The sequence below is a fragment of the Branchiostoma floridae genome, chromosome 11 (genome assembly GCF_000003815.2).
Source record: "Branchiostoma floridae strain S238N-H82 chromosome 11, Bfl_VNyyK, whole genome shotgun sequence".
NCBI classification, from domain to species: domain Eukaryota; kingdom Metazoa; phylum Chordata; class Leptocardii; order Amphioxiformes; family Branchiostomatidae; genus Branchiostoma; species Branchiostoma floridae.
In genome coordinates this window covers 5172189-5183044 of record NC_049989.1, presented here as the reverse complement: position 1 = coordinate 5183044, position 10856 = coordinate 5172189, and the positions used below count along the sequence as shown (strand labels likewise).

Genomic DNA, 10856 nt, shown 5'->3' with positions numbered 1-10856 from the left:
ATAAGAGAAAAATAAGAGGGAAATGGAACAGTGTTAAAAATATCACCATGACCTGGTCTTTGTTTTTATGTTCTCTTGTCTGAACAGAAAGTAAGCCCACTTTTATTTTCATTCCAATGTTGAATCTTTCCTTAAGCTTGCTATATTGCCATTTTGTTTATATCGAAACATTCCAAACATTGTGATAGGCCATGTGGGCATGTGGTAAAGTGAGTAGAATCAGATACAAATTAGAACTGAATATTGCCACAGCACAGGCACACACTGAGCTGCCATCTGTTCCATACCATCTAAGATCTAGAGTGTTACATATTCCTCTTCAAATGTAAAAGAGCTCTCAACTGTTTAAGACCAGGTTGCCTTTTTTTTACATACAAATGTACGAGTTCAATATTGATTATAAAATATAAAGTGTGCCATATTATGCATTTCTAACTAGCAAGTTACCGCTCATATCCAATAGATATCATTACATGTAAAATGTTACTCTTCCCATTTTTTATTTTATTTAGAAGATGATTGAGTTGTGTTTTGGGAGATCAAACTAGTAATTCTCTTCGCCAATGGCGATAGAGTATGATTTTTCCGACTTGGGTCTGTATGCAGGTCAACAACATATAAGTTGAGAAATTGTGGATGGAACTTTTTAATTTTTTGCAGGTGTGTAGCGGTTGTCAAAAGGCATGCCTATTTCGAAAACGGTTTACCTGGCGTTTTCCTACGGTACAGCAGCGAGCTTTGTATTTTTTCGGGGTTTGTTTCCGAAAGCATAAGTCAAAATGCAGCTGGGCGATTTCCACGATATTTGGCAGGTGTGTAGCGGTTGTGGAAAGGATTTTCATGTGCGAGAATGGTTTAGCTAGCTTTTACCTATGGTGCTGTAGCTGGCTTTGTATGTAAGTGCGTTTGTCTGTATGCAAGATAACTCGAGATGTTCTTGATGGATGCTAATGATATTTCGTTGATAGGTAGGGGACACAGAAAGGAAGGTCAAGTTCGATAATGGGCTTCCTGGCGACTTGTTTTGGTACTGCAAGTGAGCGATTTTCCAGAAGTGCCAGGTTCATGAATTTTAAGTGGTGGATAGCTGTTGAGACTAGGAGTAAATGGTGTAATTTTGGGCCCCCTAGCAGCTTGTTTGGAACTGCAGTGGGTCTTATAGTTCGTAACTTTTTAGATGGATAACTCCTGAGGGGATTGATGGATATTCTTTGTTTTTGGTATGTAGGTACTTTGGGTGATTATCAACATAATGAGATGTTAATTATATAAATCACTATGTATTTAATATAATTACTTAGGGAAACTATAACGGGGGGGATCCAATGTCCGGTTACTGTTCTAAGTGAATGCGCATGGCTTTTGCCATCGTACATTTTACTGAGAACCCATCAAAAACAAGTCAAGATCTTGTTAACAACCATATAACTGTGATTGAAGCTGTGCAGACATACATTTCATTTAACGGCAGCAACTACCGAACTGTAGTTTGATAGCTATTGGCAAGTTTTGACTTGCGTTTCAGTAGAACGTTCTAACCCAAAAAGGGGGTCCAAACTCCGATAAGTTAGCAACCAAGCCATCTCTCTATTTTTTTAAGCGTCCTATGCATGCAAAATAACACTTAACTTCTGCAATACTATTTTTTGTCACAAATATATGCAATATTTTGAATTACGCTGCATATTTAGATACGTTTAGTTACAAGGTTTACCTCTAACGGCGAAACCAACCTGTCGCCAAAAATGAAAATGGCGGTACATTTGTTTACATCTGCCTGTGATTACACTTTTTCACTTTCGGCTTCTTAATTTCCCGCTTTAACCTCGTTTTTAACAGCAGAGATGACTACAGGATTTCTTTAGTCGGTAGGGATCGATTTTCTTGAATGATCGGCACTCTACTGACGAGTTGACTAACTCCATCGTGTTGAGCATCGCTCGGCTTCCTTCATAGGTGATTGGCAAAGATGGCGGGGGTGACAGGGCCGTGAACATGCGGCATAATTTAGCTCCGATTATTCAACTATAAAAGCAAAGACACGGAATAGCTGTGCTTCTTTAGGAAGTCTTATAGATATCCTTCTCATCTGTGGTGGTATCTTTTCACATTTCGTATTTGACGATGAATAATTTAAGAGTTTCCCGGGCCATGTTCTCGATAAGTTCGCTCGTCAGAATGCTCGGAAGGCGTCAAACATGTGTACTTTTTTCAATCGTTATCTGTTGGGGATTACCAACTTGGACACATACTCTGACTTTTCAGATATTTACAACAAGGTTTAGTCCATAACAAGTTGTACTTATCATGTGCAGACACTTATGCATATCTCCGCAAAAATGATTTTAAAATCCTACCGGACTTTGGACCCCTACCGGACTTTGGACCCCTCCCGTTAATGGTTGCAATATACTTCTGACGGAGTTACCTGAAAGGACTTGAATCGGCCCATAGATGTCTAAAAATAGAGTAGAATTAGGTCAAGAGAGCCAGTGGAAGCAGAGAATCCCTCAAGTTGTATTGGAAGCATGAAATTCTGATTGACCAGGGATGATATGTCTTGAAAGCATGAAATTCTGATTGACCAGGGATCATACCAGGTCATCTGTGTACTATTCGACCAGGCCGGAGTCTGGTGAGACTACTGATTTTAACAAAACACTATGAAAGTTGCGCTGGAAAATATCACAACATTGTACATAATTTCATTGTCATCAGTTCGCTGAGACGGTTATGTTTTTGGTAGCATTTGTGGGTTTGTGAGGAACACACGTTCATGCAGTCATTTGCTATTGGGGTAGGTACTATGTAGTAATACATGAATAAGACGTTAAAGTCTTGATAAAGGCATGATTATTTGGCGAAGAGAATGTGTTTGTCGAACTCTAGTTTCTTATTACTTTAGGAACTAATACACCATATTAAAAAGGCTGCTATGCCAAAGAATAATTCATTTCCACAAACTATTTCTGGCACGTACGGTATAACCTGTTATGACGTGACCGAGAGGTCACCTATAAAAGTGACTTTCGTTCTGCCAAATATAAACTGCGAAATATAAATTTAGCAGACAGGATTTGGGACTACATTTCCCTAGATGATCTTAAAAAAAAGCTAATTCCTTAGACAACAAATGTTTGACATTCCATGAGTACACGTGTATATATGGGTCTCGCTTGTAGACTGCATGTCGGCCAAGGGGCGGGGCTAGTCAGTAGTGTATGTAAATGAGGCTGTCCGACCACCTGTTCGTCCTTGTGGTGGAGATACTTGCGGAAGCCTGTCAGTGAAGTGGGGTGTTTCCATATTAGCCGTCCTCTGTATAAGCTTAACTTCAGCCTTGAAGGTGAGTGAAACATTCCTTTGCCGCTGTCAGTAGTAGAACGATGTAAAGATGTCTGTGTCTGTCTAATTACGCGTGCCAAGCACTTGGGTACATGTGTATATCAACTGTATACATGTAATGCTTGTCCTCGCCAGCTTCTTGCACCTGAGGCCAGCCAATCGTTTCGTTTAAATTACAGTTCTCAACAACAGGTATTCAGGAAATACTTTACACCATCAAGGTCACGTTGGTAACCTTCACGAAAGTTTGTTGCTTGATCAAAGTCCACAACTGTCAGATTAAAACGTTGGACATCGCATGGTTGACTTGCAAGGGGCACGTTGTTTCCAGAACGCTTGGATGTATATCCTGCGCAATAAACCGTTAGTGTGTTACTTAAGCACACTTGGTGAACTAGTGCCTTCGCCGTCATCAGTTCCGCACTCAGTTACAAATATACCGCGGTTTATTCATTTCCACACAAGTAAGGTCAATACTCGCACACCCCCTTCCGTAAACACACAACCTTTGACACATAACCTTTGACTGTTTACGCAACACAACACAGTAATGCCTAGTACAATGCCGTGAGCACAGTGCAGAATAGCGCGGTGGGTATTCAATGTTTTTTGAGCCATACTTTGTGTATCAAGACAAGACTAGATGAGCAAATCAAGGCAATTATATTTTATAACTTAGATTGCTTATCCATGGTGAAGATTATTATTTGCAGAATTAAAGTTCTTAAGATGTGTCCAATCGATGTCAATGTGAGATTTCTCCACAGGGTCTTCTGACTGATCGGTACAACATCATGCACAGCCACTGGAGGGATTGTCAGGTATGGAAAAAGTTAACATATCATTAAATATTGTCGTCATTCTCGTGCCGTTTTAGATCCCCGAAACATTGAAACTGTAATTATCTTTTGATTCGTCAAATTCGTTTTGATGTCATTTTGAAAACGGAATTAGTAACGTTAATATGTGGTTGCTTTTTCCAGGAGTGGTCCAAAATTGGACTGCCGCTTTCGACAACGAGTAATGAAGCCTGTAAGATGTACGATGCTGTTGTTACACAGGTACTGAAGCTACAGATCTAAAGTGCGCCTAACAAAAAGTAAAGCGGACAGGGACCTGGATGTTGGGCCCGTGCTTGTTGGTCCCCTAATATCGTAGTGCTGGGCCTATGGTAAAGGTTGTAGTGTCGTAATACTATAGTACATTTTTGACCAAACTTTGATCATTGACAAAAACGCAGGAGCTAACGGTTTGGCCAAATTCTAAGATCAATGGACCGTGATTTTTTATGTGATTTCAAGTTATATTTTTAAATAGGTAAACTCTCAACTTTTAATACAAACTTTGATAAGAAATGAAAATTTACATGCTCTGATAACCAACTCGGTAATTTCTAATAAACATCAATGACCGCATTTTTCATTGCCTTAGTACATTGGATGGTACGATGATGCCAGTGTCGGGGGCCTGATGGGGGCTATGGAGAAGATGAACCAAGCAGACCCAGACTTTGGTACATACTTTGGTCTTTCTCTCTGCTCTTCCTATTTCCTCGTTCAAGATTATAATTCCGTTTTCTCAGGAACGTAACTTTATTGTTTTCCCAACTATTCTGTGAAATGATTATACATCCTTTATGAAACATCGTCATATTATATACGCTGAGATTTTTGTGGCAAATGCTGATTCGAAGACGATGTTGTTGAGGCAAAAAATATGTCACCAAGATCTTGTTGTTTCTGTATTTTATCATTTCCAAAAAGTCATGGGCAAGGTGGTCAGCAGCTGGTTCCAACTTGGCGGGAAGTCTATCAGAAGGGACGAGAAGCTGAGGAAATATGTGGAGGACTTGGTGAGATCAGGACAGGGGGGCAACTGTACCTCCCGAGAAAAGCAACATGTAGAGGCAATACGTCTTCTGTCTGAAAGGTACATTCAATGTCCTTATCTCAGGACTTCTTAACGATCAAAGCCCTCTACACAATAGAGGATACATTCTCTTATGCAGAGCTGAATTCACGTCGTAGAAACTCCTCCGTCCGTATTTACGAACTGAGCGGTGTTCTAGGACGCTGTTCGAATCTGTGCAGGAGAATGTGAAGAGAATATGTTTTTTCTTGTTGACTGCTGCTGTCATTCCCTTGGTATATATTCTACAACGTTGTTGTGATTGATTTTCAACAAACGTAACACTTAGATAATTTGTGTTCTACGACTACGCTGTACCCTCAGAGACATACCTGGTGCGTGTAACGTTTGGGAGAACATTCTGGTGGAACATCCTACAGACATCCTTGCCCTGAAGTTGTCTCAGGCTTCCTATTACGACATCGGGTACTCCGCACAGCTGAGGGACTCGGCTGCAAGGGTGCTGCCGGCCTGGAAGCCGAGCATGCCTCTTTATGGGTGAGTATATGTGTAGTTTTTGTTTGGTGGACGCATAGTACTTGGCAGACGTTACTGTTTCTGTAGAAAAATAATCTTATACATGTACATGATTACCCAGGGGGAAACGTTGTTGTTGTTGTCCTTGTTTTGCGTCTATTATTTCGCTAGACGTGTGTCGTACATAAGGTACCATACTAGCCACAACACAGTTCACTCAACGTCGAATCCACAGAAGCCTAGCCTGTATTCCTTTCTATCTATTTTGGGCCGACAACATCGTAATGGACGTCTAAGACACGTTTTGTTTGTTCGGACCACAACAGGTACCTGCACGGAATGCACGCCTTTGGGCTGGTTGAAACCAACTTCTACGGTCAAGCTGAAAAATCGGCAAGAAAGGTGAGATTTACTGCTTTTGAAATATCACAAATGATAGCCTGCCGTTATAGTATATGGTTATATACTAACTTGCTCTGTCAATAGAACGCTTACGTCTATTCTCGATTTAGACTACAATGTACGAAACTTAAAAACTAAGTCGTTGCGAAGCTAAGAAGTGCAGCATTTTATTATATTACAGATTCAACTAGGCCAGCAGCCTTGACAGGACGTAAAAGCAAAGGTACAATAATCGCTGTCAAAGTGGCTCACAGAATTAAACTATGCTGTTTTTGAAAGGCTCTTGAGCTGAACCCGCGGGACATCTGGGCTACCCATGCTGTGTGCCATGTCCTGGAGATGGAGGGAAAACAGGAAGAAGGCATCAGCTTCTTATCAAACACCTTACAAGACTGGACTGTAAGTATACGGTAAATATGTGCCCGGGGTAGAGGATTATGATAGGCTAGGTTTCACGCTTAAAAGTAGTCACATGAATGGGCACCCAAACTGCCAAATTAAGCTCGTTTGATATAATCCGGTCACACGTATAGTAATTGTGTGGAAATAGACTTGGGAAACTATCCATGTGGGATAAACATTTGTGGAAATTTTTAGTAAGTTTGTAGGAATAGACTTGTGAAACTATCCATTTGTGATAAACATTTTAAGATAAGGTATTCGTCATACATATACGTTCATACACTGGATACTTCGTTAGATGTGGGAATGATTTTAACAAAAAACGGTTTATTAAATATGATCTAGAGCTGCAACTTGTTTGCGGGTCATTGCTACTGGCACTGGGCGCTGTACCACATGGAGAAAGGGGACTATTCTGCAGCTCTTGACATCTTTGACAGCCAATACAGGGGCAGGAAAGATGCTTTCATCACGGACACCAGTTCTCTTCTTTTCAGACTCAACATGGAAGGTGTGAAAAGTCCTTATTCATCAGGCAGCCCTGTATGCTAGCAGGACTGTAGACTAAACAGAGAGGTTACGAAATATCTGTCTCTGTAGATGAATTACAAACTTTGACAGGGGTGTGATTGCTCAGGAAAGAGTGCTCACAATTTGTTGGTATGAAAGGTCATTTATCACTAGAAATAAACTTTTTTTAAACAAATAAATGTAGAAACGGGAGTCATCCAATGTTTTTTGGAGGTGATTTCTGTAGTCAGAACAATTTTTCCTTTGTTCACAAAGCCGGCTTTGTGATCTCCGTGGTCAGAATTGTTTCTCGCTTTAGACCGATATACAAGATTCTTGAGAAAGAACTGATTAAGTCCAAACCGGTCGAATTACGTATTGGAGCTGTGATAGTCCCTAGTTACGAATCGTATTTCTCGTTAACAAACCCGGCTAGGTATTAGCTCTTTCGTGGTGTAAATATAGCTCACGCTACCTGGATGTCTAACCTTGATGGACGCAAATATAGCTTAGTTAACCAGTAATCTACCAACCTATTGACGACCGCGGACCCTTCCTCACTGACACTGTACAGGAGTGGACGTAGCAGACAGATGGGACGACACGTACCAAATGTGCCAGTCTGACCTGGAAGAACGAGTCGCAGTCTTCAAAGATGTTCACCTCCTTCTGTCCTGCCTGGGGGCCAAGCAGCAGGACTCCACCAAGAAGATGATGGAGTCTCTCAGAAGTTTCGTCAGGTACATGCAGACTATGCATTTTTGTGTCTTCCATCACTCCTCGCAAATCAATGAGCAAAACTAACACAGATTTGTTTTGTTTGTTTTTTTACAGTGAAGAGGGTACCCAGTCTACTGTTGCTAGGGAGGTAGGAGTTCCTATTTGTGAAGCTCTTGTAGCTTATGATGAGGGCGACTATGCCAGAGCTGTGGAACTCATGGCGCCCGTGCGGTACCGGGTGGGATCGATAGGAGGCAGTAAGGCACAGGTGAGGACAGATACGATCTTTGGCAATCAAACATGTGCAGTTACAGTTGATCAACAGATTAGCCATCAAGCTGTGAACATCCCTATGGATTCTTGGTCCACATTTTGAACAAGCCCTTGGACTGTTTTCAGCCGTCTCGTTCTTTGTCTTTTCATTTGCTTTGTTTGAGCGGATGACTACCGAAAGTAGTTGTGTTGATTAGAATCTAATACTTGTGTGCTTGGCCTCAAATATATTTATTCGCTTCGCTATTATGTTTTTCCAGCTGGACTTGTTCCACCTCTTCCTGATCCACGCCGCCATCAAGTCACCCGAGACACGGCACCATCAGTTAGCCAGGTTTGTTCATTATCAGGTTTCATGATCAGGTTTACATGGACACCACTTACTTGCAATATTTCCCATGTATGTGTACTTTTCAGTGCCGCTGGGTTAGGCTTTTACCAGATATCTTTCTCTTTCTCTAGCTATCTCTATCTCTGTCTCAACGTAATTGGGTAATCTGGTGTAATTACTTAGCTGGTGGCAGAATATTCAGATCATCCCCGATCGAATGTTTTGGTCCGGATCTTACAAAAAACGCCCCTTAATTTACATCAATATACAAATATCTTAAAAGGGAAAGAATTAGATTAAGACAGTATTGAAAGTAAATCTAATCAAATTCTATAAGCGCGGATTTTTAATTGCCTTAAGTCTTGCTTCAGCTAAGATATGATAACACAGACCCATCTATACTCCAGGGCCCTATTGGCCGAGAGGAAGGCACTGAAGGAGAACTCACCAATGACTGACAGGATGATGGCAGCGGCATCTGTAACTGTCTAAGGACGACCCAGATAGGGAGTCCTTCACAAACGTTGATTACACAGACTTTTCTTGGGCTTGTTTATTGTACGAAGAAGCACATCACTAAATCTTAGTTCCTGATAAGATGAAATAATTTTTCCCAAAACCCTGGGAATTGAGGCATTTTGGTACAGTTGGTGATTACCGTGGTTGTATTTGTATTTGTATCACTTGGCCGAATAGTAATAGGGGACTGTGGCCAAGTTAGGAATAAAAGCCCAGTAGGAATTAATTGGCCTAGGAGTGAACTGACCGGCCGGTGGGATAGACTGCAAAAGACTGACAGAGATACCATGGTAACTTATTTGTCCCTATTTTTCTCTTTTGCCATCCAAATGACACGTCTGCTTGGAGACTACACATGGCTGAGTTCAATATGAAAGAGAAGAAGGCGTTGACAGAATGGGATCAGTGGTTGATGTTTCCTCATTTATCTTGTGTGATGTACAAAGTTAATGCTCCCAACCATCCAATGTTCCAACCGGAACATTACCAAGCGTACGAGAGGTAGATGCATTATTCATTCTTATCAAATGGCAAGAAAAGTACCAGATTATCGGATGTAAGCAAGGAATATTTCCTGTAATAATGTTGTTAATGATTCATCATAAGTTGTAGCTTGAAGTAATCTTAGGTGTAAGTGCTCTGTTATGTCGACAAACATCGCAGAGATATCTTTAGACCATTGCACTCTTGTTGTCTATTGAAAAGTCGTTACCGATTCAGATGCAGCATTGCTGTCCTGTAATTTTCATTAACTATTTTGTTACAATGAAGTGTCTTTCTCAGAGGAACACAATTAAGTTAGATATATTAGATACAGTCATATCTGATTGCAAGGAGGGCCCTGGACTCAGAGGGCTGTGATTGAAAGGACAGTATTAATCATCGATTATATTGGTTACTTCGGTATCAAAATGAGATTAGACATTGCTGTCTAGAATGGGTGTGTAGTCTGCTGATATTTTATACTTGAATTTCTGAACTTGAATAGGAGCCTGGACTAGCGCGATCAGCATACGTACAGCAATTCTACCCTTGGGTTGTCTTGTGGAAGAATGGTTCCGCCTGACCAGTACTCGATTACTCCTACCAACGCGGTGGGTTGAATTGCTCATCACCTAATATCAAACCTGGGAAGCGTGTACACACACTAAACCATCTTGACGCCCATTTTAATCTCACAAAATCCCCCATGAACTTAACGTGGTGATTGGAGCATACGCAGTTTGAGCTTTCCACCCAGCGGCTAGTTTGGATGGACGGAGGGAAGCGAGGCTTATGCTGCAATCGACACGGCTGTTACTGTAGCTGATAGGCTTAGGAGAATTTTCACTGTTCCCTGCACAATATTCATACGACTTCAGGCGATGATTTTGTTACTGACTGTTGTGGTGACTGTTCAGCACCAAGGACAGGTACTAACGTAATAGTTTATACCTGAGGAAACGGACTCACAAATCCATCATATACCCCCGGGCGCGGATAGCTAGTCATGTATGCCCTTTCGGTGCCGGTAAATCTTTTCTCTGCCTCTGCTGGGGTTGAAAACGTGGTTGCAGACACCCATCGAGTCTGTCTGAAAGCGTCGGTTATTCTGCTTTGATTATACCTTTAGACTGTTCACCCTTACATGAAAGGGTAGTTTTGATGAAAGTAGTGTATCATACACACATACACATTTTAAATATCAACTGTGATTCTTTCGATATCTGCTTGATATTTCATACCACTTTGATTCAAAGAATGGTGCGATAGAGAAGTAATTTTGTCTTGTGTGTGCTGCGGGAACTAATGACAAGTTAGACAAGTACTGACTAGTACTGACTTCCAAGGTAACCTTCAGATGAGACGCAAGGCGATGATATTTCCACGTAGCTCCAGGCTCGTAGATCAATGATTTATGATGACACCCCCCGGAAAACTGATCTGATTTAATGCAACCTGCCCGGAGCTGGCAGCCTGCTTTGTGAAA

The 10856-nt window shown here is 41.2% G+C and overlaps 1 protein-coding gene across 2 annotated transcripts; it reads left to right on the top strand.

Moving 5' to 3' along the window:
* Window positions 1-3205: 3205 nt before the first annotated feature.
* LOC118425611 (tetratricopeptide repeat protein 38-like) lies at window positions 3206-9765 on the top strand. Of its 2 annotated transcripts, none has more exons than XM_035834567.1 (13): window positions 3206-3346; window positions 4113-4166; window positions 4329-4406; window positions 4777-4858; window positions 5109-5274; window positions 5578-5751; window positions 6057-6132; window positions 6412-6531; window positions 6880-7045; window positions 7619-7784; window positions 7879-8032; window positions 8298-8371; window positions 8776-9765. In XM_035834567.1, exons 2-13 carry the CDS (start codon window positions 4140-4142, stop codon window positions 8858-8860), a joined length of 1368 nt encoding a protein of 455 aa, XP_035690460.1. In that variant the 5' UTR covers window positions 3206-3346; window positions 4113-4139; the 3' UTR covers window positions 8861-9765. The 2 variants fall into 2 exon arrangements, with proteins under 2 accessions (XP_035690460.1, XP_035690461.1); XM_035834568.1 differs by lacking the exon at window positions 3206-3346 and adding an exon at window positions 3542-3936.
* Window positions 9766-10856: the final 1091 nt, after the last annotated feature.

What these genes read in the sequence shown, in the direction of transcription:
- LOC118425611 (XM_035834567.1), top strand. Translation starts at nt 4,140, where the DNA reads ATGCACAGCCACTGGAGGGATTGTCAG. An exon ending in ATACGTCTTCTGTCTGAAAG is followed by an intron (nt 5,275 to 5,577) that starts GTACATTCAATG and finishes CTGTACCCTCAG; the next exon opens with AGACATACCTGGTGCGTGTA. An exon ending in TTTCAGACTCAACATGGAAG is followed by an intron (nt 7,046 to 7,618) that starts GTGTGAAAAGTC and finishes GACACTGTACAG; the next exon opens with GAGTGGACGTAGCAGACAGA.